Source organism: Ammospiza caudacuta, chromosome 9, assembly GCF_027887145.1.
Source record: "Ammospiza caudacuta isolate bAmmCau1 chromosome 9, bAmmCau1.pri, whole genome shotgun sequence".
Classification (NCBI taxonomy): Eukaryota; Metazoa; Chordata; class Aves; order Passeriformes; family Passerellidae; genus Ammospiza; species Ammospiza caudacuta.
In genome coordinates, this window is record NC_080601.1 from 24,100,747 (window position 1) to 24,128,326 (window position 27,580).

Sequence of the window (27,580 nt, forward strand, 5' to 3'; positions counted from 1 at the left end):
ATGTTCTTTCTGCTTGAAAATGATAGATGCCGTTGAGAATAAGTGGGACATGAATGTGAAAATATTTTTGCTAAGAAATATCAAACTACAAATCTAAGATGAAAATTCAACATTAAAAAATGTGAAATAATCTATACAATTTACAGTTTGTAGAAGAAATACTATCCTCCCTTGAGAGGAAAAGCTATTATCAGTGCTTTAAAACAGAACTGGCATCAATAACCAGTAGCTTACATTGCATACTTGCACTACCTTTTTTAGTATGCTATAAACAGGAATAACTATTCCATATTTTATAGCTACAAATTAAATTTCAAATCCAGATTTATTTTCCCTTGTGATCACATATTTTAAGGTAAGAGGAATGAACACTCATAATCAGAATGCAGAAAAAAAATCCTTTGTTGTCATTAAATTAAACATGATGTTGCTTTAAATAGACGTACACATTTCTCACAAACTGGGCTTGGAGGAAATAGTATTTTAGCTATATTTTCAAAGCACTATATGTGGCAGTGGCCAAACACGGAGATACCAAATACTGAGAGCAGGAGGATGGATAGTTGTGTAAGTAAATTGGAGATTCCACCAGAGATTCTCTTTCCCTAACTATATTTCGTATTAATCTTTCCGAACTACTGTGTGAATGTGAGGCTTTTGTAAAATATTAAAGTTCTTATGAAATGGTACAAGGTTTGGACACAACCTCAGCTGCAAAGAGGGAGGCTGCAAATGTCTGCAAGAGAATCTTTACGCATACTGGCATTGTTTCTTCCCTCTTGCTGAGTTGGCAAATTGTTGTATCAGTGCCTGAGAACAGGCAACCTTCAGTGGAGTTCTCAGCCATCCTCAAATGCAAAAAAAAAGCCTCAGGTGCTCAAAATCTTTAAAAATTGCACCACAGTTTATGTAGAGAATTAAGATTCTCTAGTCTCAGCTTCAGCACTATCCAATTCCATCTTCATTTTATTAAAGGAATAAACTCCTATTCTCTGTGGTAAACAGTAGCAGAAGATTGGTCTGATTTTATGTGGTTTCTGGCAATCTGATGTGAAAGTGTTGGTTTGGTGCTTTTTATTTTCTCGTTTTTATCTATGAATCCCACTGGACTTGTAAATTAACTGGTATTCACATGGTGACATTTGTTCTTCAAAACATTTAAAGTAGCAGCTGAGACACTGACGAAGGATGCTGCAGAAAATCTGCTAGTAATGTCCTGTTAACTCTGCAAAAACTCCAAATGCATTCCCCAGGAGAAAAAATGTAGTCAAAAGTAAAATGTACAGTGAGATAGTGATTTTCTTTAAAATTGCACCCTGGGTAGGGAGTGCTAAGGGTATTCATGGGGCAAAGAAACAATGATCAGGATGCACAAGATGTGTATTTTATGTTTAAAACCACCACATACTAACACCTACATCTTTGCTTTATATAGCAGTGTTGTACTGGTAATAGAGAACAGTGATAAGAGAAATGAGTACTGATCATCAACTTTTTGGGGTTTTTTGATTTCCTGAGGGAAAAAATAAGTGGACTAGAATAGTATGGAATATGTGGCTCATAAGCTATATAGTAAGTGGAAAAAATTAACTGCAGCTAGAACATGGACCTAGGATCACAAAACTGATCATCTCCTCCTACAGAAAAAGTAAAGTTTGAAACTAAAATAACAAAATTTGATGCTTTGAGGGTTTTTCTTTTTTATTTGGGAAGGAAGGAGACTGAGAGAGAAAATGTAAGGTAATGGAGGTACCTGTCTCCTCTATGCTACATTGATGGATTGGTCCTTGGGGAAATGTCCAGTTATTGTGGCACAATGAGACCAGTCTGCTGTCAGACTGTGTCTACTTGAGGAGCTAAAATCAAGGGATTAGAATCAATTAAAGTACATGTGTTGTACAGCCTACCTTGTCTTAAGAGAATGGCTTTGAACATTCTAACTCTTTATTGCTCTAATTAATATGCAGTTAATTACGAGAATATATCAGAGCCCTTCCCTACCTCTGCCTCTTTTTTGCTATAGGTATTCCTAACATCAACACTCTGAACACTGATAAGAGCATTCAGATTTGAGGTGAAAAATATGAAAAGGTCATTATAAGATACCTAGGTGCAACAGATGTTTTCCAAATTGATTCTACATATTCAAATAAAAAATTGCTACTAAAAAAATTTATTATCATAAACAGCAAACACAGTATTTGAATCTGAGAGCAACTCTTACCTTGCTTTTATTTTGTGTCTGACCATATCTATTGTAGCTCTTTCTAGTTAAAGTTTCTGATGTGACAAACTCTCACCATTTGTCACAAGTCTCACAAATCTGAGGTCCTAAAGTCCACATCCTGAATGTATGTGATGGCTCCTAAATATGATTTTACCTTTAAGACTTAGGTGAAAATTGACAGAGCTTAAGGGTGCCAAAAAATTGCTGTAGGCACTCTCAGCCATCAAAGAGCCTTTCTGAGAAGCTGTAATTGATTTGAAATGAAGCAGCACTAAAGGAAAGGTGTGGAAGAGGTGTTTGGGTGCACCATGGCAGCGAGCTGTGGGGCAGAAGTGATGCTGTGTGCTGAGGAGCGTGTTCTGCTGGAATTCACTGTGCTGTGCAATGCAGTGGTGCAGCAATGGAAAGTGTTTCTGTGAGGACACCTTAAACTTGTAGATGCAGAGGATGTTTTTGCACAGGGAAGTCATCATAACAGTCTGGACTGAAGGAAAGGAATTGCTTTGTTTACCACTGAAGTGTAGGAGTTTTTGACATGTACCTAAATCTTTGGTCGTACTACTGACATGACTACAGGTTTGGGCTGTACATCAAAGTTTGAAAAATTTGGACTGCACTGAAACTTTCCTAAGGTCTGTCTTTCCTAACTAAAAAGTGGAAAAGACAGTCAGGTAGGACCCTACTAAATGTCAGAAGTCCTGGAGAAAATAATTAGAATTTTGTGGTATTAGATGTCTGCTCTCGGACTCTTAAGACTCGTGAGTATTCTTTTAGTGTACTTTAATGTGCTACTTTGGCCCTGGAAAAAGGTTTGGTAAGGAGCAAGGATCTGATTTCTGATTTTCCATAATAGCCAGAAAATAATCTTTTACTTACTCCTTGTGTTCAGCCTGTCATCTTTGTCTCCCAGTAGCACCCTGAGGAGCAGTGTGAGAGACACAAGTGTTGCACTCGGGGCTGTTTTATGTGTTTTATTCCAGTTGTCAGGCATTTCCAAATGTTCCCTAAATTGCTTTCGTTCCTGCACCTCTACAGCTATCTGCTGGGCTGAATGTGCACATAGCTTGATGATGGATATGTGTTGAAGGCATCAATTTTCTTTTCAAGAAATGTTTTATCTATTTGTTTCTTTTCTAATATGTTTGCCTGTTCTGTATTGCAGTCTATTTGCCTTCTTTATTAGCAAGAATTTGCTTACCAATAGAAGGCACAGTTTTGACCAATATATTTATTTTACTGATATGTTTTAATTTATTTTACTAATATATTTATTAATCAGTGTTAAGACTTGGTAAGAAGTTGCTTTCTAAGGACCCTTCAAGTCGTACTTGTTTGTTTACTTTGAGAAAAGATGGACTATGAGGTCCTTTCTGTAGAATTTGCCATCCTGACCCTCTGAGGAATTTTTTCCTTTAAAAGACAGGTCTCTAGTAAATCCTCTGCACCAAATTCTAATTTTATTTCCTAAATATCTATGAGTATTAAGTTATTCTTTGTGAAAATGAGCGGGGGAAAATTAATAATATTCAATTAATTATACCAGAGGCAGAGAGGCTGAAGTTTGACCCTTTTGCTCTACTGTAGAAATACACACAAAAGCTACTTATCAGCCACACATCATTACATTTTACAGCTTTATAATTACATGACTACTGCTTGTTTGGCTGAAGAACTGGCATGGCATCTTTGTTACCTCAATTTATATTAATTCAGATGCTTAATTAACAATTAGAGGTGTAAGTTTAATTCAACAAAATGCTAATGCAATTCCATTTAAAATATGCCAATGTGATAAGTAAAATTTGCCTTCTCATCTGTGCTAATCTGATCACTATCCACTCTTTGCATCTTAATAGGGCTGAATTTTTATTTGTCCATTTACAAGTATCCCTAGAATGTACCTGGTTTTATGTGCTAAACATATTAAAGATCTTTATGAAACAGTAATTCAGTGACTTTTATGTGGAAGGTTTGAGTATGATATTTTTCAAATATACTATAAAATATAAGTGTGTAAACTACAGCTGTAGAAGGTTTATTTAGCTCAGAAATTTATTAGTGTGTTTATACTTTATATATTACTGTTCTGCTACATATTTGCAGTCAGAAAAGGAATTAGGAAATGTAATGCTAGCCTTAGGGAAGCAAATTTCCTTCAAAACTCCTATCTGCTAATATCACCTGCCAATGATTTAATGGTGTTTATAGTTCATGCTAACATTTCTTAGCTTTCCTTTTTATCCATTATAGTCTGTGTACTTGGTAGAAGCCTGCAGCCAGCTGCTGCTACTTTGTAGCTCCCACCATTACACACCAAATAGCTATTTCCTTTTTTATTCCCTTTTTTTTTTATTATTTCTGTAAGGTAGTAACTGTTGGCTGTTATAAAACTGCAATCTCATTAGAAAAAGCTCACACATATAAATTCACTGATGAGATTAGGACTTTAAAATGTTAATGTCTTTGTCTTTCTTTGTGCTTACATATATTTTGTGTTGATGCTTAAAGAGAAAACTTTAAACTTTTTCATTACCCAAAGAGGTGTTACAACAGCAAGGCAGCATTTCTGGACAGTCTGTGGGTTCATGGGTTTTTAAGTACTACCTCATTTAGGAAATCTTAGTGCATCTCTCTAAAAAAAATACACCCATAGTTTGAGTAAAACAAAAGTGAACAAAATTCTTAGGTCCCCACAAGACTCTTAATCAGCAGTATGAACTGCTGCAATGTTTATTTGGCTTTGGGTCTGTGGTCCTTTTTGTACTTTGTCCTCTGCTCCTTGTATGAAAAGAGATCACTGAGCTCAACTTGCAGCTGTTACAAAACTCCAGTGTTGTATTTTACCCTCTCTTACTTTACTCTTCCTTTGGAGCAGAGCATAAAAATGTGGTAGAGAAGTTTCATGCCATATAAAGGGTTATCTCTCTGGGATAACTCTCCTTTCCCACATAGTCTTTAGTCTCATGGAATAGGTAATTTGGGATTCTTCTGAATGAAATCTCACTTCTAGGGCACAGCTCTAAAGTTATTAAATTGGCCCTGATTGGTGTCATTCTAACATAGACCTAAAGTAATTGCTCTGCTCGTAATAAAATTAAGACTCACAATTGTTTCTACACAGGAAACTTTTCCAAAATTTTTTAATGTTTTTTACACTCAGAAATGTGCTTTCATTGTCCCCTAAACTCTGCCTAGGCATATCTCACATGTGTGGATAGAAGTAGCTGAATTGTGTTTCCTTGGAATTAATATTAAAAAAGGATATTTTTCTGTTCAACCATTGGACATGTGCCAAGTATTTTCAAATGTCCATTATTTCACAAATTACATTATAATCAGAATTAAGGTATTATGAAGAGGACTTTTGATGATAGTATTATTTCTAACATTTAATGCTTAGAATTAATTGACTTAGTCATTACGTTATTGGATTTGAATACATTGATACTGGGTTCTCTTAAGCAACGTGTCCTATATGCTCTGGATAATTCATTTTCCTGTTTTTAAAGGATGTATAAGCTATACTGAGTGCAGATTTGCATTTGCTATGATACGTAACTAATTCTAGTTTTACTGAAGGAAAATCACCAGCCTAATTTCAGATTCCAAAACTTTTAGAATTATATTTTTGTTGTTGAGAATTATTCATTACATAACCCAGTCTGTATAGGGATACTTTACATGGGTCTAACTGACATCACATTATGATTGTCCTTCCATAAATTTCTGAAGCTGTTCACCTTATCTGAATACATTTAGGCTGGAATTGTTTTTTTATATTGTCATCATTAGAGATGTTCTTAATTATAGAGATATAATTGAGCTGTTCCAAGTTTGTGTGCCAGTAAGCCTTAACGTGTTTGTATTGTACTCTTCTCAGTGATTGATCTTTGTGTTGGGATAAGTTTGTATCTAATAGGAATTAACAGGAAAAGCTGTAACCTTTTTTGAATCCCATTATATTTTTAAAAATCAAGACAAAAATTGGTGCTTTGTTATATTTGCTCTGACTACCCCTCATTGCTGCAGTTTTCAGTCACCAACAGAAATATTTCTGCACAAAAGCCTTGAAACAACAAAATCCTGAGTTTGTAGTTAGTACTTGATTCTTTTTTTTTCTTTTTTTTTTTTTTTTTTTTGGTGAGAAGCAAGTGGAAAGAAGCAACTTTATTTTTTAAAAAATTGATTTTTATGCTGAAACAATGAGAAACCTCTTTGCTTTTCAGTTCAGCATGTAATCCAGCTATAAGTTATCATAAGGGTTGGGAGATGGTGCTATGGAATGGCACGAAGTCAGAATTGAAAAGGGAATTGGAAGGAGAATTAGAAGCCCTGGGGTTTTTATTCTTGGTTGGACTATAAAGCTGCTATGTGACCTTGAGCAGATCAGATTAGCCTGACTTTCCCAAGCATTTGCACTCCTGAACTGGATCTATCCATTGGTCTGCTGCAATTTCCTGCAAGGTGGGAATGGTGCCTTAATAAGGTGCAGGCAGTTCATTAACACAGAGCGCTGCAGAATTCTCCAATGAAAAGCATTACAGGCACTGTAATACAGGAAGTATTATTAGGAACTAATAATGTTATAAATTAGTAATAATATATGTAGGTTTGCCCAATGATTTTGTGCTTTACCCCAAAGCAAGATAAATCATAAGACACTTGGAAGTTTTTTCAGAGTACAGTGCCGCAGTTAAGGGTGTTTAGTACAGTTCTGTAATATTAAAATGATTTTTCAGCCAGCATAACAGCTTCTCAAGTCTAGTCTAACTTTTAAAAAATAAAAGAAACAGCAGCCCAAGGTACTATTTACTTAATTAGTCCTTTCTGCAGCACGAATTTCTTTCTGAACTACATTTCTGCTTAATAAGTATCATATCTGTTGATGTTCCTTATGTTACTAAACAGCACCAACACTACTAAATAACAGGGAAAAATGGTAGTAAGGCACTGTAATTCTGATCATGTGTCATGGGGTTAGTTTTACAAGAATACTTTCAGATTCTTCATTGGTGCAGTGCACCAATGTAAAATATATTGTTTTCATTATAAGAGGCAGTTAATATCTTCTAAAAATGTAATTGCATAAAGGCATGAAAGCAACACAAAAATTATTCTAATAACATTCCAATTATATGTGATAAATCTGCTTTAAAACCTTTACATTTGTGTAGCAATTATAACCTAACCACAGGATCTAAAATCTCAGAGCTTCACTGAAATCAATCAAATGTCTTAGGCCAAACCTGAAATGTTGTTGTGATAGAATTGCCCCCAAAGGCAATTTTGATCTATTTAGGAACCAATTTTACAGCACATTTTGAATTTGATTTTTTCTGTAGTATTTCCTGGGTAAGGATTTTTCCTAGCAATGATTCTAACAAATTTTTAAAACAACTAATTAATTTGAAAACTGGTTAAAATGGTTAATAATTAAGTTTAATTATTTTTTCAAACAGTACTTCAGGCCACAGAATATGCAGAATTCCTTCTGCTTCTTGCTGCCCGAATGTGTCTTATAGAGAACTGCTGATTTCAGATAGTAAATTAAGCAGACTCTCACTCATATCAGAAGTGAACCTGAGAATATTTTGGAAGACCAATCTTTCCTCAGTGATAAGTATGATTTTCTCATACAGCTTACAGTCTTCTTTGGGTTTCAGTATTTGTACCTGATTCTTAGGTGTATGAAACTAGAAAACTCAGGGATGAAATAATGTTAGTGTGTTTGAATTATTTAAACAAAATTAAAAAGTGAATGTGAGAATTTTTTCACCTGTCACCAGATCTAGGAAGAGCACATCTCTGTCTATACTAGTGCAGAGTCCCAGTATGAAATACTTCTCTCTTTTTTACTCTGCTTTTAGTTTATTCCAGAGAAATTCCTGCTTCTTTCCTCTTCCTTTCTATTTTTTCAATTTAAGCTGTTAACCTAGTTAGTCTCAAGAATACTAATTCTCAAGAAATCTAAAAATAGTTTTCTTTCAAGTTAAGTAAAATTGCCTAAAATACCTGTCTTGAATCAGCTCATGAAACTGTTTCAAAATGGGATAGTTCCAGAATTAAAATCAGATAATGAACTGATTTAAGTCTTCACCTTGGTATTTATAAGTAATCCCTTGCTTGGCAGACATTCAGACAGGTCTTCCCTTAGTTCAAAGTACTTGTAATCTAATGTATAGATGTGCAAATGCATTTATAATGTATAACATGCTGTATTATCATGAAAGTGGTAAATTGAGAAAACCTGTAAGATTTTTATAAAAACAATTCCTCAGTCTTCCTGGAAGAATTTTAATTTAACAATGAAGATTAATAGAATGCAAATTAACAGTGGGATTTCAGAATTAATTTCAGGTTAAAAGAATGATCAACTTCTCCCTTGGCCCTTGCTCCCAAATCCCAGCCTGCTGGCATCACAGGGCTGGGAAGATGCCATGCTGTCAAATGTTGCTACTTCTGATACCGTCTTGTGCATTGCAGTGCCTTTCCTCAGATCGAACTATTCAGGAACCTTGAGAATTGTGGAAAATTAGGCTGGAAATTCTTAAAGCAGAGTCCCTTCTTTGAAAGCTGGCATTCCAGGAATCATCTGGGGTGCGATGCTTCACATTTTGTGCTGTGCATCCAAAGGATCTTCCCAAAATCAGCATTAGCTGCCATTGTTGTAAAATGTATTTTAATCCCCAGCAGCACTGAACGGCATGGTTACCACTTCCCAAACTTGCCATCCAAAGGAATAGTAACTATAAATGATTTTGGTATAAACATACCTGTTCTTCCCTCCTGTGGCTGCCATAGAAATTCTCACATTCTTTCCTCTTGGGAACTTCAAACAGAACTTCTGAGTGAAGTTCCTAGTGAAAAAAATGGTGATCTTTAAAATGAAACTTCCTTTCAAGTTCCTAAAGAGCAGCATTCCACTCTGTGATTACAAAGCAAATTTGTACTTGGATTTTCCAATATTTAGTAATCGTATACTCACTCTTCCTATTGAAACTATGCTCTTTTTGAAGAAGCAGTTGCCCTTTAAGTCTTGCTCAGACATAACAGGGAATGTTCTCTGCAGATTTCTTCACTAAAGGTCATAGTTTATTTTTTAAATGACAATTTTAGGGTTAATATTTGCTATATAGCTGTGAGTTTAGTGCTCGTTGAGGCTGACTACAATCATTCCCTAGATATCCAAGAAGCTGGAGAAGGTTTCAATAAAATTAGAAAATAGATTTAATGAATCTGCTGCATTGCCTAGACTGTTATTATCAAAAATTTAAAGTCTTTAAGCCTGTAAAGTAAGACTCAAAGTAAACAATTTTTAAATAGAAATGCTGAATGCTCCTCAGTGCCATGACAAATGGGAATCAGCTGTGTTTTCTAAGGTTGTTTCTAAGAGATGAAGTACTGTGACCAATATGTTCAGAAAAAGAAAGAGACAGTGAACACTGGAGAAGGTTGTAACATTTCTGAGACTACTTTAGAATATGTGCCATAATTCAAAATTATTCCAAAAATGGTTATTGCTTATTAAATGACTGCTGCTTCACTGTACAAAAACCCCTTGTTTCTGCGTGTTACATTGAAAACAAAACAAGAATGTAGATATAGCCCACAAATCTTTAAATCATGTAATTGCTCAGAAATTGAGTGAAACTCGAGAGTCCTCTCAATGGGAATTTGTCCTGAAGGATTTTCAGAGTTAAAAACAGGCAATCCAAGCACAGTGGTTCAAGTTGCATTGATCTGAATTTTTTATGACTGTTGTTGTGATGGCAGAACCATAAACAATCTGTTTCAAATATTATGTACAAAAGTTACCCAGGAGATTTCAAATTTTAGTTACACAGTTACATAGATGTTTTCTTTCACTTACATCTGCACATGCATGTACTTGCAAGCCTGAAGTTTTTGCAAATTTTGAAGATATTTAACATTTGCCACTTCTTAAAATGACCATATGAAATGTGGATTAAGTAAAAGAAGCTGTTCAGCCTCAAGCAGATTGGCCTCCCTGCAGAAATCTCTCAGTGACAAGAAAGCATCTGGATATGTCTTATACAGAGCTTTGGAGGAACTGCAGAATATTATCTGAAGATCTGATTTTGCCCAGACTTTCCCAACACGCATATGACTGTGCAGCGCAACACTTGGATAGTTGCAGAGAATCCATCCACCCGGCATCATTTATTTTTCCCACACTGATCCCACTTAGCCACTTTACTTTTGTTTGACAGAGTTAGTTTTCTGCTCTAATGGGCTCAGATTTCAAAACTTTGCCTCTATCTATGTTTTGGTTTTTTGTGTCTAAGAAAACAGAATTATTTTTGTATGATTCATAGCTCACTAAAACCCAGATGGTGGCACCATCATCCAGGTCTGTTATTTATATGAGAATATACTATTCTAGCAGGGAATTTGAGGAAAGGTGCTGACGTTCAAATATTCTTTGGAATTATTGTTATCATACGGGGTACAGTATTTATAACAAGAGATGTGCTATATATTGAAGATAATTAGGAAAATCAAAGCAAGCAACAAATGGTCAGGATTCAAAATCAGGTAAAAGTTCTAATCTGCTTAGAGTAAATAAAAGTTGTTGTAAGGTTAGTAACCATCAATGGTCACTCATGGTAAGGAGAAAAAAGCCCCAACACATGGGACTTTCCTGTCCTTCTGATATAAACTCAGGGGAAACAAATAATTACCTTATTAATTTCCTATTGGTATCACAGATTAGCTTTGTGAATTCAATTGTGCATTGAATTTTTTAACTCATGATGACTTTAGAATCACTGATTTGTCTTGTTTTATTTTGCAGATGCTTCAGAAGCTTGCTGTGTGTTTACCACGGGTTCTGCCAACCAGAGGGGACTCACCTGTTCTTTCATTAATTGAGCAAAACATTATCTTGAAATAATTATTCCTCTCCACATGGCCTTCCTACTTGTGTCAGCTTATCTTCTGCTGACTCATGCTCGGGGTGCTCCTGTTGAGAATGGGGCACTGCTGGAAACACTGAAGTCACAAGTGGGATTATTCAGCAATAAAAGTGAGCACTATTCAGCACAGGTGAGACCTCCTGGCACGAGCAGACAAATACCTCAGACAATCATCATAGGAGTTCGTAAAGGAGGGACCAGAGCTTTGCTGGAAATGTTGGATATTCATCCTAACATCGTGGTGGCAGCTACAGAAGTCCACTTCTTTGACTGGGATGAAAATTATGTAAAAGGAATAGACTGGTATAGAAATCTGATGCCATTTTCTTATGGAAATCAAATTACAATTGAGAAAACACCAGGCTATTTTACATCACCACAGGCTCCAGGAAGAATTCATGACATGAATAGCTCCATTAAACTGCTGCTCATTCTAAGAGATCCCACTGAGAGAGTTATATCTGACTATACCCAAGTGTATTACAACAGAGTAGAAAGTCACAAGCCTGTTCAGCTCTTTGAAGATATTGTTATTAAGAATGGAGTGCTTAATACCAAATACAAAGCTATTCAGAGAAGTCTATATGATGTCCATATGGAAAAGTGGCTTAAGCATTTCAGTTTGGATCAGATTCACATAGTGGATGGAAATACTTTGATCAAGGACCCTCTTCCTGAATTACAAAAAGTTGAAAGATTTCTAAATCTTCCATCCCGAATTATGTCTTCTAATTTTTATTTTAACCAAACCAAGGGATTCTACTGCATCAGAAGTGATGGGAGGGAGAGATGTTTACATGAATCCAAAGGACGTCCCCATCCTCTTGTTAACAGCACTGTTTTAGAGCAACTCTATTCTTACTTCAGAGAGCACAATGCAAAATTTTACAGGATGGTTAATCATTCCTTTGACTGGCATTAACACATTAGGGGTCAATGTTTCTTTAAAAGGCCCTGAGACACACTTTCAGACGTACCTTTCTAAACTGTAAAGACTCGTATTATGAGAATTAACACACTGGTTATATGCTTCATTGGAACAACACATCTGTTACTCATGGAAAGGGTACTCTTTATGTTGGGGAAAATAAGTTTTATGTATTTGTATGATTACTGGGAGTCATATTCTGATCATCTTTGTCTCACATGCAAATACATTAACTTCAGCAAACTTAGCAAAGGTGTATCTCTACAAGATTTCTGCTGTTTTGGAAAAATGCATCTACCTGTAAAAAAATGTAAATATTGGAAATAGTATTATTCTAACTGTTCTGTATTTTTTGTTGTTAGTATTTTTTATATCCCACATGATAGTGGTGTTGATTTATAGAATTTTTCATAAAATAAGTTTAAATTGTATGTTAAAATAGGGGCATACATAGTAGCTCCAATAAATAAATCATCATCTTTAATATGCTGAAGTACTTAATTAATAATAGAAGGAATCTATTTCACCTGTAATTTTGAATAGGTGAGCTAGAAGCTACTGTCTATATAACATGGGTATTAAACCACACTCTTACTATCTTGTGTTTTCAAAAAATCTCCAAAGTAAAAATATAAACTGTTTGAAGAAGGTTAAAGTGAGGGTTCTGAATGTAAAGAAATTAAAATATCCCAGGAACACTAATATTCTATACACTAAAATAAAAATCAATGCCAAAAAATATTAATGATTAACGAGTGACTGTGCAAATATTTGATTGCATAAATTTTATCACTTTGTTCTTGAATGGAAAGTCTCTTAGTACTACCATATGAATTATTATTTCTCTGACTAATTATTCTATTGTTCTCCTGACTTTGGTTTATATACCTCTATTGGCACAACGGTTCTTGTTAAAAACAAAAATTATTTACTTGCCCGTGAAGCATGATGTAGTTTTATTTTGCCATTTCTGATGCAGATCATGGGATAGTCTCAACATTAAAAAAATCTCTTATTGTGCTACATATCTCAGACAGTGTTCAGCACGACATACTCAGGTTATATGTAAGAACCACAACCATTTCTAGCCCTGCATCAGGATTTTATTTTCAGTATTTTTAAACAGTATTGTGCAGATTTTTCTGCTTTTTCATGTTAACATTTTATTACATATCAGTACCAAAGAAGAAAATCAACTCTGAGCATCAAACCCAATGAAGATCCTGCATCTCTGTCCTTCTACCTAAGTCACTGCTCAGCCTAAAGGAGAGTATGTTCCTACCCTGGGATTCTTCCATTTTCCAGGCTAAGAGGTATGTATTGCAGGGCTGATTTTTAGGCTTTTAATACCTTATGAGTGGACGGACTACTTAGGCAGGTAGAGGTATTCCTCTGAAGCTGGATAGAATCAGACTCTATGTAGAAATATCTTTCACCAAATATTCTCTCAAAAAATGCAAAATGTTAAAAATAATATAATGAATCTTATTCTTTAGCTGTTCTACTACTTGTATATGTATGTATGAGAGAAATTATGCTGTATGTATGAGAGCAAATTATTTTCGTTAACATATAATTAATGTCTGAAATTACCTTTCTGAGGTATATTTACTACATCCCTGATTTCTACAGATGGTGCAAATTGTCTTTTACTTCTTCCACTTTTCTGAGATTGTGGCTTCTTAATCCTTGATATTAATCAGATGTAGGCACTAAGAAATACAATGTCAAATAAGAATCTGTGGAAATACAAAATTTTTGTTTCAAATTAGTCAAGGAACAGAATGTTTATGCTGGTCTTCTACCATCTCTACAAGGACATTGCAAACTGTAATGACTACAGTTGTGCAGTCTAACAGTGTCTTCTTTGTCTTTTGTCAAGTAAAAGGTTAGACCAGAAAATGTCTGAACTCTGAATTTACAGTGTGATTCTATATCAGAATGGCTCTTTCTATTGTATGGGCACAGCACTTTAGTCTGATAACAGAACACCCAAATCCAGATTCCCAGTATTGTCTAGCATGGCTGGTTCTTTCTCACCAATGCAATCTCAGTGATAAACAAACTCCTTCCAATTTCAGAAATACATTATCAAAGGGAGAAACATAAATGCAGATTATATTAGGCAAAAATTATTACTTTCTGTTTCTTATACATTCTGAAAATTTATTTAGAGTTTATTTTATTTTTTTCTTACAAGAAGCAAATTTGAAAACAATGTATACTTTAATAAAAGTTTCAGGTAGATGCTAGTAATTGAAAAACTCATATGTCTATGTGCCACATTAAATTTCATAGACTTCCAAGAAAAAGGAAGGGAGAAAATTCTAATGTCTTTCTATATTTATGCTTGCAGGCATCAAGTCTTTCTCTTTCTTCTCTGAAGTTTACAGCTAATCTTTAAATGAGCTGAATGCAGGAGCACCAGTTAGCAGAAGCTGTATGCATCTTTGAAAATGCAAGTCCCTTTCTGGAATTTACATTTCAAGGAGAGCTGAGCTGTATGGATTAGTGATGCATATATCTGTTTGATTTGTTATCACTCCTCATTCCTCTTCAGCATTTTGGGGAAAAACAGAGTTGATGGCATGAATTTAATATCATTTTAGAATTTACTAATATCATGAGAAGTACATAAAGTATTAATAAATATATTAATAAAATCTGGATGAGGGTTTGGTTTGGTTCGGTGTGGTTTTATGTAAACCAAGATTCTCACCAGAAATTTTATTTTAGTAAATGGTCAAAAAACCTGCCCCTCAACCTCTGCAAAAAGAGGTTAGACTGCATTTTTACATTGCAAAATTTCAATCAGTTTCTCATTTATGGTCTGAAAAATACTCTTTCATGTTGTTCTGACCTTTTCCATTCTTACAGTGTTTAAGAAAACCCTCCTTCCTCTCATGCTTAGGAAGGGAATCAGATCAATTTAATATACAGTCCACTGAGCCATACTTGAGTAATAGTAAAATAAAAAGTACTGGTTTTGAAACTTGGAATTCAAAAGTAGTCCATTTTTGTGGGAAGACCTGAAGGCTTACAATCAGTATGCAGATGTTATTAACAAGACAGTTCACAATTTAAAAATTACATATATCTCATGAATTTACACCATTGATAGCAAACCAGAAGTTACTTTTCTCTAAAAGAAATTATCATCTCATTATCTGATACTCAAGTGTTGTTTGCAAAAGTAAATTTCATGTGGGAAGGTCACTTGAAGAAGTCATGCAGTTTTTCAAAGGTCTTTGGGAGCATCTGGAACAGATGATATAATTACATGTGCAGGACTACTGCAGAATTTATGATGGTTTGACTGGCTTTTGATGTTGTTTTACATTCCAGAAATATGAACCTTTTGTTCCTTTTCTTTTTTAGTAAAAATGCCATAGTTACAGTTTCATTGATCTAATATTACAGAGAATTAACCATATCAAGCAGCTGTAACTGAATCTGTTTAGCCACAATAAGCAGCCCACACTTAATGTCTAGATGAGTCTAATATCACCTCTTTTTTTTTTTTTTGACTATATATATACTATCTATAGTACATAAAAGAAATTACTGGGAAACTTAAAAGCTAGGATTTTGCCCCCAAAATTCCTAGTACTTAACTAATGAGAAAGAAATTAGGAAGTTCCTCCATTGCACTCTAACCCATTCTTTTACCAGGAAAAGGGTTGGATTTTTGCATTGTATCCCCTGAATCCAGGTGCTCAAAATCCTTGGACCCTGACTTCTGGTATTTCACAACTAAGCCCTGAAAGCTTGGCATTTGGAGTCCCTCTTAAAGGATATCTGTTAAAGCAGAGACATTTTTTATTGTAGAGAACTTTACAGAGGGCACACACATTGCATGCTGCTCCACATCGGCTCCTTTCCTGTCCTCTTGACACAAAGCTGATACTCCTATAAAGATTATCTATTGGAGACCAATCAGATTGACTACTGCAGGGAAGATTATCCACACAAGGAGTTCTCTGTCTTTGTGCACATCAAAAAGAAATTTTAAAATTAAATTGTTTCTATCAAATTTGACTTCTAATTGCCTTTGTCAATTCAGATGTTTTTGTGAGTTGGATAAAAAATATAATACTTTTATAATCCCTATAATTTCTTGTTTTATCTATGTGGTCAAAACCAAAAATATTATTTATCAGTTTACTTACACAGTTTAACTGAAAAAATTAAAAAAGAAAAAGAGAGACTTACCCCAAAAACTTTGATTCATAGTAAGAATTGCACAATAACTTTTCCCTTATGAGAAAGGAAAATTTAAATTATTAAAGTATTATATTATTGTAGATTATTATTTTCTGTACTTGTGGATTTGGTCTTAATTTCTTTCAAAAGCTTGAATTTTGTCATAAGTATGTAGACACATTGGAAATAAAATCAGTAATAATTTGCCTAGAACATTAATAATTGCCAGCAGTAAATGAACAATATTTAGCTACTGGCCAAAGAGTTTCCACTTTGATTACTTCAAGTTTCAGTGTGACTTTATAAATTGTTTTGCTGTTTTGTAAAACTAATTTAAAAGTTAGAAGCAATGGTGGTTAAACAGACTCTGTAGTTTCATTCTGTGATTACAGAGGAATTGTATTGTCTTGCCTTTCAGGTTAATTAACAGTGACATGAGCTTACCACAATTCCTGAAAACATTTGGAACCAAGACACTAACAGAACTGCAATGTATAAATTAGTCCTTGAAAGTGAATCTGCTACTTAGGGGAAATACAACAGATTAAAACAGACTGAGAAAAATGATAGTTTTCTGTGAAAATAGATGTGATGAAAAATGCAGACTCTCCTGTATTAGCCCATGTAACAAGTACTGGGAGGTCTATTTTCTGATTCAATATAGTTTTACACTTTCACATTGTGTATTCTTTCAGTGCCATTACAAAAACCTCTCAGTAAGTGTTAGAAAAGTACCTTCATGTAAACTCTCAACTAGGGGTACAGTTTTTCTCTCAAAGGCCATTTCTCTAGTATTATATTGTTTCCTCTGAGATAAAAAGGTGGCTTGAGTCACCCTTCAATAAAAGTAGAGAGTTATATCAGAATTAATATTACTTCAATTTGCTACAGTTCTCAGTAAAAACCACTTCTAAATAGGGACAGATAATAGCTTAACAGTCTCAGTATTTTCTCTCTCTTCATTACATAATACAACTATGTTCCAATTTTTCTTATTCTGATGAATGTTAGACTAAACGCATTGTCACTCTAAAGCAGTGCCTTTTAGCTTTAAATCAAGTGGCAGTAATTAAAGGGAAGCACAGGTAATTAAGGAGCCATTCCCTTTGCCACTCAGGCTGGGTAAGGTTTTCTTTTTGTTCCATCATAAACTTTGTTAGGGATGTACCAACCAAACTTGCAATAGGAAAAAATAAGACAAGGGCAACTAGAACAGGATAAAACAGGAGCTGAAGGCCTTCTTCTGTGAAATATTTGTTAACCTAATATGGCACAGTTACAAATGAAAATTATGATTGGCCTGGTAAGACAACACACAGGACTAAGATCCTGTTTCAGGGATTTGGCTACATCTTCTACATGTCTGAATGAATTTTGTGCTCATTAGGCTATTGGGAATATACATGAATATACATTTTCAAAGCCCTATATTTCACCTTATCAGAGAGTCCTACAGTGCTGTAGGACAGGTTGAGTATATTATGCCTATCCTTGGGTGAAATTCTGCAGTGATACCCTGTTAAATTGGATGGGAAGTAATAACTGTCCTCACTAAATGCTGGGCATTTTAAAATGCCTTGGAAATGCCTTATGGAAAATGAGCAGCACTAAATGCAGCAGGTTTGTTGCTGATTTGACCATGACTGCCAGCCTAGAAAAATGCTGTGCAGCTGTCATGAGAAGATTGAGGATACCTTTTCTATACTCTGCCATGATACAAATCTACAATTCAAGACAAGTGATGCAGATGGAACTCTGCAAACTGTGGGAGGGCAGTGCTGCCTCAAGTGAAGAAAGATTAAGGGCTCATAAACAGCATATGCTGTAATTACACACATGCATCACACACAGCTTACAAAATACAGAGTCTAAAACAAAAACAGGCACAAATTAGGCACTAAAATGATGCTGTTGAAGGCATACCAAGCCAGAGGTAACAGTTATATATGAGCTATCTGTAACTTTTTGTCATATTAACTACGTGTTTGCCAGACAACCAGTGTTTATGTGATTGAAGTTATTCGTCATGTGTAAATATGACATAATGAATAAAACACATGTATAGATTAGCTGGAGAAAAAACAGAAAGTGGATCATATATGTAGGGCCCACTTATGCACAGGAAGCACACCAGAACACAGTTCAAGCAAACTGCCTTTCATACTTTTAAAAAACAAATTTCCTCTATGCTTTAGTTTCTTTTAATTGTGTGTGTGTGTGTGTGTGTGTGTGTGTGCAAAATCCTCCTCTACACTTTTTAATAACAAACGTGGAATTTTAAAATTCAAATGCATCCAAGAATTCAAAAATACTTTGGTTTCAGTGTCCTAAATAAGGTATTACCTTTCAAAAGTTACTACATCTTTAGCAGCATTACAACACCATCAACTTCTCATTTAGTTCTGTTATGCCTCACACTGCCCCTCTCATCTCTCCCTTTAAAACATGTTTTCATAGGAAATACCTTTTTTTGCCAGCTGATTTCAATTTTATATGGGTGCAGTTCAAAATATGCATCACTTGCATTAAATATACAAAGATTAGGCATGGGGACAGCCAAGGCTTACACTTCTTCCAGATGAGTGAGAAAAATGGCCCATGAAATATAACTATGGCCACTTAAAATGGGCACCTGCTGAATCAATCTGAGCTGTGTGCCCCAGACTGGAGAAAGCAGGGCTGCTTCAGCAGTCAAATGTCAGCTTGCAACAGTTTTTGAGAGCTTGGGAAGAGTGGTTTCCCCCTCCCATCAAACAGAGGTTCAGGCTTCAATCTGAGAAAAATCTTTTTCTGGTTGGTAGAGTGCCTGTATGGAAATGGGTGATCAGGTGCCTTTCTACCCCTCAAATCACCCACAAGACAGATTTTTGCCAAATTGCAGTATGTATTTCATTGGTAACAGCAAACTAAATTTGGAAGCCACTTTTTTTTTTTTTTTTTTTTTAACTAGGTTCTCTTATTTTTGTGCAAAGCACTGGTTTTCACAGATGGTAACTATGCTACATAAATAAAGCTACTCAAGTAAATATGAATAAAATATACTAATCTGGCTTTCTGTATCTACTGGATACAATGAGCCAGAAAATGCAGAAGCTTGTTATCTGTCTTCTTTGAGTCCTTTGTCCATGATTCCTTTTTATCGAATAAGAATTGGGTACAGTTGTATGTGCTTGTATGACTCCCTATCCTGATCATCTGTGTATTATGATCAAAGGGAACAGGATTATATTACCTCACTTTAATGCTAAAACCCTGAATATTTATTTCACATAAATGCAACTTTCCTTCCAGTCATCCACTATTTGAATTTCTCTATCTATAAATTCTGTGTTTGATTTTGTTGTTTTTGTTGGGGCATTTTTTTTTTTTCATTTATTAATGGATTCTGGCTTTTCTCTTTTATGGAATAAATAGTTTTGATCTTAAATTGAGCTTTCCTGATCTGAAAACAGTAATTGCTGAGACATATACCCTATGGTTTGCAAAAATAAATATATGTTGCCTCTGTGCTGTTGTTACTATGTCAGGGAATCAGATTAAAAAATTGCAAGCGATTAAGACAAAATAACAAATCCTAACACATCTAGCATGCATAATTTGAGATATTTTGGGAGGATAGTTTTAAAAAAATCACCTTCCATTTTAAAAAAGAAGTATTTATTTGGTATTTAACAGAAGCATTTGGATTCATGTGTTCCACTAATGTAAAGTGACACTGATGACAGTCCACTACAGCGACTGCAGTAAAACTACTCTAATTTGTGTTAAGAATCCAGCCTGAAATTTATATACCTAGAGAATCCTACTACAGTCTTAGGCAGCTGATAAACCAAATTAAATAGCTGTAATTTTGGAAACATAAATACTCTCATCACCTAATACACAAATTAAACACTTGATAGTCATGCCAATATAGAAGCTGCTTCTCTACTAGTTTGATTTTTCTGTAGAAATTCTGGCCAGTGAATTAGTCAATGACAAGCAATAAACTGCAAGGAGAGGAGGGGGGAGAATTCCTTTATTTACATCGCTGGCCTCATTCTGTCAACGTATCACCCAGATTGCTGGATACACACAGAGATACATTCTGGCAATGCTAGGAAGGGACCTGCATCTCCTGCTGTCTATTTCAACTTATTACTAATAGGATGATGCTTCTGGCACGTCTAAAATAAATTAATATTGGATTAATTCACTTCAAAAAGGTGTTAAGAAAACATGTTGCAGATTCATTCATCACAAACTTGAGACTAATATGTTTTAAAAAAATACCATAGTAATTATATTTACATGTATAATTGCCTAAAGCTGAGCCAAATGACAGAATATATTCTAACACTTCACAACATGCCCTCAATGCTGATTAAGCCACCAGTTCTTAAAATAAATACAGAAATTTCAATGCTAATGATAACAGAAATTATTTTAAACTGTTTTGTTTTACTTTAGAAAGTGTTTTATTTGAATTACTAAAATAATTTTTTATTGCAGTTGATTCAAAGTTGTGTTCAGTTACTATTTCTTTACTCATCACTGATGGTATTTAGATATCTTCGAATATCAAGAAATACAGAGCAGCAGTGCTCTTTTAGTGATAATAAGACAGGCAAGGACAACTGTCAAACTTTACATTATTGCCTTAAATGAAGTATTGCTCGAAACATTTTACAAAACTATAGCCAACCAATTTATATATAGTATAATACAATGCCAAAAGTAAGAGCAATAGAAAAGTCTGAATAAATGTTTTAGCTTTTGCTTTGGAAAAGAATGTTCAACATGGTTTAAAATGCCAACTACATACAAGGAATCTGATATTAAGTTGAAAGTCTCATTTTGCAACAACTGAAAAGCCTCTACAGTGACTGCTAATTCTCTTACCTCTGCCAACCCTGGCTGAAAAATCAGAGTTTTTCCAATCCCCTGTGGAATTTTTCCAGGCAACAACTGCTTTCTGAGTTTTCCCAGAGCCATCTATGAAGACTGTCTTTGCTCCAGGCAGGGGTTGTGACAATGTTTGAAAATGTGGCTGTAGAGAAAGATCTTTTAAACATTGCAAAACTTTACTTTTTGGCAAAGAATGAACAAAGTTTCCCAAAAAGTCTGTCCTGGCAGCCTGTAAAGATAATGATTCCTGGAACATATCCTGAAAAGCATCTGCAGGCAAAGGAATGTGGATATTAGAAGGAAAAAAAAACCTCATAGAGTTTGGTATAATTTTTGTCTTCTGGAAGCAAGGTAAAAATACCCACTCTAGCGTCCACAATTGTTATCATCACATCACTGTGTTATTAATGCATATGGTTGGAATTCAGCTATGATAACAAAAAGTCTCAGTGGTAACTCTGCTTGTTGTTTGGATACAAAGGATGTCTGAATTTTATCTGTCACTATTTGCTATGCTTCATGGGCTCCTGGACTGAGTTCACACGGAGATTGTAAATCTGTGTCTCCCTTAAGTAAATTAAATAAGGGTGACAATTCCTCAGTGGAGATACCAAGGGTAGGTCTCAGCCAATTAGTAGTTCCTAATAATTATTGCAAATCATGTACTGTTTTAATAGAGGTTGGCAGCACAATGGACTGAGGAACAATTTTCTGTTCAAATGATAGAAACCCTAGGTATTTCCAAGGCAGGACAGTTTGAACTTTGTCTGCTGCAATACGAAGACCAAATTTGTCAAGAGAAAGACCCAAAAAGACAAAACAGTTTTGCAATACAAAAGAGTCATCTGCTGCTAGCAGTATAACATCCATATAATGATACAATAGGACTGTTGAAAACTGCTGCTGCACTGCTTGTAAAGCACTTGTGGCCACAAGCTGGCATATTGTAGGACTTTTTCATCCTTTGCAGTAACACAGCCCAGTGATACCTTTGCATGGGTTCACTGTTGTTCAAGGATGGTAATGGAAAAGCAAAATGAGGTGCATCATCAGGGTGTAATGCAATTGTGAAAAAACAATTTTCTAAGTCAATAATTAACAATTTCCAAGTTTCAGGGAATCATTGCTGGATTAGGTATTCTGGGTTGCTGCGCACCCATTGGAGCTATTACTGCATTGATAGCTCTCCGATCTTGTAAGAGTCTCCATTTGCCAGTCTTTTTTGGAGTCACAAGTACTAGGGTGTTCCATGGGCTAGTGTGAGCGACTATATTTCCCACATCCAATTGTTCTTTGACCAGCTTTTGTTCTTGTTGCAGCCATTCCCCTCTGAGGGGCCACTGGTCAATCCACCCAGGAGTATGTGTTCCATGGGAGTTGAAGTCTCGCCTGCTCATCAGTGATTTGTTGACTGTGATCACAGATCTCACATATTTCTTCCCCACAGTCTACATGGAGTAGAAAGTACATGCGGTTTGAGAGGTGCTTTTCCCTTCTGGACCTGCACCACGAGCTCTTTAGCTGGCTTAGTAGCGCGTGCTGACCTCTGATGCCTGCAATGACCACTGCTGGAGTTGTTAAGGGCCATTCACATGGCCATTCACGTTTGCTGATGATGGTTATGTCTGCTCCAGTATCTGATAATCCTGTAAAATACTTGCCATCTATTACACAGGTTAGAAAAGGCTGTTGTATTGAAATGAGCTTGGACCAACAAATATTGGGATTACTGGTACTCCCAAAACCTTCAGTGCCCCAGTCAGCATTGACAGATGGTATCGATTGCGTGTCGGGCAATAGAAGGAGTGGTATCAGCTGAGCAATGCATGATCCCGCTGGGATAGTACAAAGTGGGTTACGAGTCTAAACTGTGATTTTTATTTCACCCCTAGAATCAGAGTTGATGATTCCTAGCAAAATAAAAAGTCAACTTTTAGATGATGATGATTTCCAGAGCAGCAATGCTTGGCATTTAAAAGGAAGGGGTCCATTTAAGCCGATAAGTGTAAGGTGAACTGATGTGTCATTTATTGTGGTTGTGGTGGAAACTGCCAAGTCCAAGCTGGCACTGCCTGGGGTTCTCCTGACGTAACTTGAGCTGCGTGGGTTTGCTGTACCTGGATCCTGTTTTGTTGTGTGGCACCGTATTTCACTCCGCCCTTCAATTTTTGCCGTTGTGGCAGAGGTTTGCCATCTTTGTCATACTTAGAACGGCATTCATTACTCCAGTGGTAACCTTTCTTGCATCTGAAGCACAGTTTACTAGGTTTTTGCTTCCCTTGCTTATTCTTTGGGCACTGCTTTTTCACATGGCCTTCCTCTCCACAGCCAAAGCATTTAATTGCTGCCCAAGCCACTTGTAACTGTTGAGCTAAGGCAGTTGCTAGTAAATCTGCTCTGTATTGTTCTGTACCAATATGTGCACAAGTTTTGATAAAGTCAGTTAAGGAAGCACCAGGTTTGGTTTTTATTTGATCAAGTGCCTTACGACAGTCAGTATTAGCATTTTCATAGGCTAAGGATTTCAATAAAACTTCCGCCGCAGCTGGTAAATCAATTTGCCTGTTCACAGCTGTTTGCAAGCGATCAATAAAATTAATGTAGGGTTCTTGGGGTCCTTGCCTTATGGTGGAGAAGCCATGTTCGGTTCTGTTAATGTCTGGCACTCTTTTCAGAGCTTTTATAGCCAGCCCCCTCACTTGGTTATATGTCTCTGGGGGCATTCTTAACTGATCTCTTATGGTTGTCTGAGCTCCAGTCCCTGCCAAATGATCCTTGGTTATTCCAGCATTACCAGTGTCCATGTTAGCCCGGGCTTGATTTTCACATAACTCTTCATACTCTGCACACCATATTGAATATTGTCTTGTTGTCATAATCAATTTAAATAAAGCTTTCCAGTCAGCAGGTAACATAACGTAGTTTTTTGCTATAGCTTCTACAAGTCTCATCGTATAGGAAGACTGAAGACCATTTTCTTTCACAGATTTTCTTAATTCCTTAACCATTTCATAAGAAATTTGCTCATGATGAGGCTGATTGCCTTGATAGACTGTGGGCATAGCATGGAGCAATTCAACATCCCCTTGATCTAATGCTTGTCTTCGGCAGGTGTCTAAAAAGCTTTTTGGCTCAGGGGACAGCGAAAGTTCATTATCGGTCACATGTCTTAAGGGAGACATGTCATAGGGTGGGAGACAAGACTGCTGTTTTAGCACCTTTGTGTCAGTAGATGGTGATGCAGCCATAGCTTTCAGTGGCTGTGGCTTTATAGCAGGATATAAATCACATTCCTGTCTTAGATCAATAGCTCTTGGATTCACAAGATCACCCTCCTGTTCCTCCCCATTAATTCCCTCCTCCACTTGCAAACTAACTGAGTCAGGACGTGAAAGTGAAGCTGTGAGTGCATGGGAAGTGTCTGCAGACAAATTTACAGCTGGGTGTAATATTTCTTCCGAATCGCGGAAAGCTTGTAGTGCAGAATAAACAATCAGCCATGTAATGAATTCATCAGGGTTAACCTCATGACTGTCTACCTGATGAGACTTCAGAGACTCCCCCACTCGCTTCCAGTGATCGAGGTCATAGGAGCCATCGGGGGGATACCAAGGACAGTAAGTTTTCACCCATATAAGGAGCTGTATAAGCTTTCTTTCTTGTATTTTATACCCTTGTTCCTTTGTAATATGCAGTAAACAGTCTTTATGGAGAGTTTCCAGTTTACTGATGTTATTGCCCATTTTTATGGGGAACTTTTCCCGACCGCTTGCAAGGCTAACCTGTTCCTTAGGCAGCGATGAAAGGCCGTCCTTGGCAATCCCTGCAGGCCACCATTGGTACAGTCAGGGTATGCTGCAGGTCCAGGGTGGCCTAGGAGCTTGTGTGTCCCTGTTCAGGGAGCCATTTGTGGCGTAGGAATGATGCACAGTCCCCAGCCACAGTACAGCTAGAAAACATTTAACAAAAGTGTACACAGCTTTTATAATGTTTTCACTATCAGATTAGAGTAACACACACCTGGATAGCCAAGAAGTATAACTGTTCATGCGTCTGCTAACCAATAGATCTCATTCCTAGTGTTCACATCAGCTTTTTTTCCTTAAAACAAGTGCTTACATAAGATTTTTTTTTCTGCAAACTACCATGGTTCTGCTACCTGTCACATTTTAGAAACTTTTTTCCATCTCTCCTGCCTTGACCAAACAGTCCTTGTTCTTAGCCGAATCTCCTTTGCTCTCTGATTACTAAGCGCTGTTTTCTTGCCCCACACCTGGGGATGAATTTGGATTTAGTCCTCTAGTAGTTATGACAGGCATATGAAATACAGACAGAGTAATAAAGATACCTCTAGCAAAAGAGTCTCAGCATGCTTAGTAGCTGACCTTTGTGCATTTTACAAATGGAGAGCATAAAAATCTTATTTGTCTGAAGTACTTAATGTCTTATGATTTAAAATAAGCAATCATAAAAGCCTTTCATAGATTCTTTAAAGTACTGGAAAGTAAGCTGAAAATGTCAAATTAATAATATTTCATAATCAATGTCCAAGGCAAAGAGTGATGACTCTAATAAGACTAGGATATTCCCAGTCTTTCTTCCTTAGTCTGCTAGTTTAAATCATAACTACTAACAGTTAAATAATTACAACTTATAGTATTGTCATGCAAAGCTTAGGTGGAAAGCATATTTTTAAATATACTAAATGTATCACACATTTGAGCTCTGGAGGGAAAATTCCACACAGCCAGTACTCCAGAGGAGAAGATACTGTATACTCTCAGCTGGCTCATTTCAGAAAGCCCTCAGGCCCCAAATCTCTCCCGCCTAACCATCAAGATTGAAATGGAATACAGGCATCAGAAGCTCAAAAATGCACTTGGGATGCAATCCTCTTGGGATTTTAAATATTAACATGAAAAATCTGAAACCTTGGGCTAGCAGGCAGCCAGCCAGCCAGCAAAACATTGTGAGGAGTCACAGTCCCTTCTGCTGATCTCTCCTTGCAAAAATAACACAAAATTACCCAGAGAACCAGCTGCAGGCAACAGATCATTTATGCAAGGTGCCCAACGTGCCCCGTGTATTTCATTAATCTGTGTGCCATTTCACAAAGATATGCATGGTGATTCCAACAAGGGAATTCAAACACAGCATGGTCTCATTTCCATTGCAATGGAGTTACCAGCTGACTGCAGGTCCTTGCACAGCCTCTGGTCAGTACCTGCAGCCTCAGGCAGCGCCTCGCCAGCATCCAGGGGAACAACGCCTTCTTCAGAGCTCCTGCCCAAACCCACCACGAAAAATTAAATCTGCGGGGGTTTGCCTTAGCTAATCTCGCCTTTTGATCACATGCTTCAGTCATATAGAGGGAAAGCAATTGCAAGTCTTGTTTAGCTACAGCAGGGTATAAATTACGGTAATGGAAACTCAGGGCATCTTCCTCTCAAACTCTCAATAAGTCAGATTGTGCTTTCAAATAAGTTCAGGAACCAAACCACACCCCTGTGAGACACAATGCAAAAACAGGCAAGAAAATAACTAGGTTCAGAAGTATTCTGGCTCCACTTGCCATCCCAGGTAGCTTAGGAAAATAAACAGTCCCAGAGAAATGCAAGACTGAAAGAAAAATCATAGGTTCTTTATGTTAGTCAGTTTGATACAACCCTCTATTGTTGAAGCCTTCAGCGTGTTCTAGTGTCATATTTCCATGCTTTTCTCTCTCTGCAACCAGAAAACATAAACACATGCTGTAATTAAAAGAGAGTAAGGCAAGATACTTACACTAATGTAGTCCCAATTTTCCAACACCTGGAAAAAAGAGCACTTGACACTCAAACTTCAAACATAGGAGCTGGCAAAGTGGGAGAGAGACTGATCACACTCTTCCTATTTCTAGTTTATCAGCTGGAGAATTTTCTGGATCTGCAGTATCAGAGAGAGATAATGCAAAAGGTGGTCAGGCAAACAGCTATAAACCACAGGGGCCATCATATACTCATGAGATCCTCTTTTTTTTTAATGCTATATGGTATAATTCAAAGCCAGATTCTTCTGCTACTATAATCTGGATTTGGGTTATGGTAGGAATTTAGAATATTTAGATCAATTTACAATATTTAGATCAAACTCTGTGAACTGTAAATTTTTTATTACCTGGGAAATATACTCTTTTGTTCATAATAATCAGTGATACACGCTCCTTACTTTTTTTCTTTTAATGAACCATATTATTCTTTAAGAAGATATGTTCAACACATTTCAACAGAAACTGCAGATTTTCAAACTCTGCCCTATAGAGCTCTTTAGATTATGCACATTTCATGTGGGTTTTGCTGTTACTCAGTCATGAAGCTTTGTTATACATTTATGCAATAAAGGAGATAAACCAGATTAGGG

At 36.2% G+C, this 27,580-nt stretch overlaps 2 protein-coding genes across 3 annotated transcripts in view; one reads left to right on the forward strand and one right to left on the reverse strand.

Moving 5' to 3' along the window:
• Positions 1-14,570, forward strand: part of LOC131561362 (heparan sulfate glucosamine 3-O-sulfotransferase 1-like) — a 92,903-nt gene extending 78,333 nt beyond the window's left edge. Inside the window, exons 2-3 of one of the 2 annotated variants that reach the window (XM_058810643.1) lie at positions 11,043-13,404; positions 14,448-14,570. In XM_058810643.1, coding sequence (XP_058666626.1) covers positions 11,156-12,085 — 930 coding nt within the window. In that variant the 5' untranslated portion in view covers positions 11,043-11,155 and the 3' untranslated portion in view covers positions 12,086-13,404; positions 14,448-14,570. Of the gene's footprint in view, positions 1-11,042; positions 13,405-14,447 lie in introns of those variants that run through there. The other variant, XM_058810644.1, reaches the window with a different exon arrangement.
• Positions 14,571-23,208: 8,638 nt separating this feature from the next.
• LOC131561615 (endogenous retrovirus group K member 10 Gag polyprotein-like) lies at positions 23,209-24,924 on the reverse strand. The gene has a single exon (XM_058810977.1). It carries the CDS (start codon positions 24,922-24,924, stop codon positions 23,209-23,211), a length of 1,716 nt encoding a protein of 571 aa, XP_058666960.1.
• Between the last annotated feature and the right edge of the window lie 2,656 nt (positions 24,925-27,580).

Coding starts and splice junctions, on each gene's coding strand:
- LOC131561615 (XM_058810977.1), bottom strand. CDS start 24,924: ATGGGCAATAACATCAGTAAACTGGAAACTCTCCATAAAGACTGTTTA.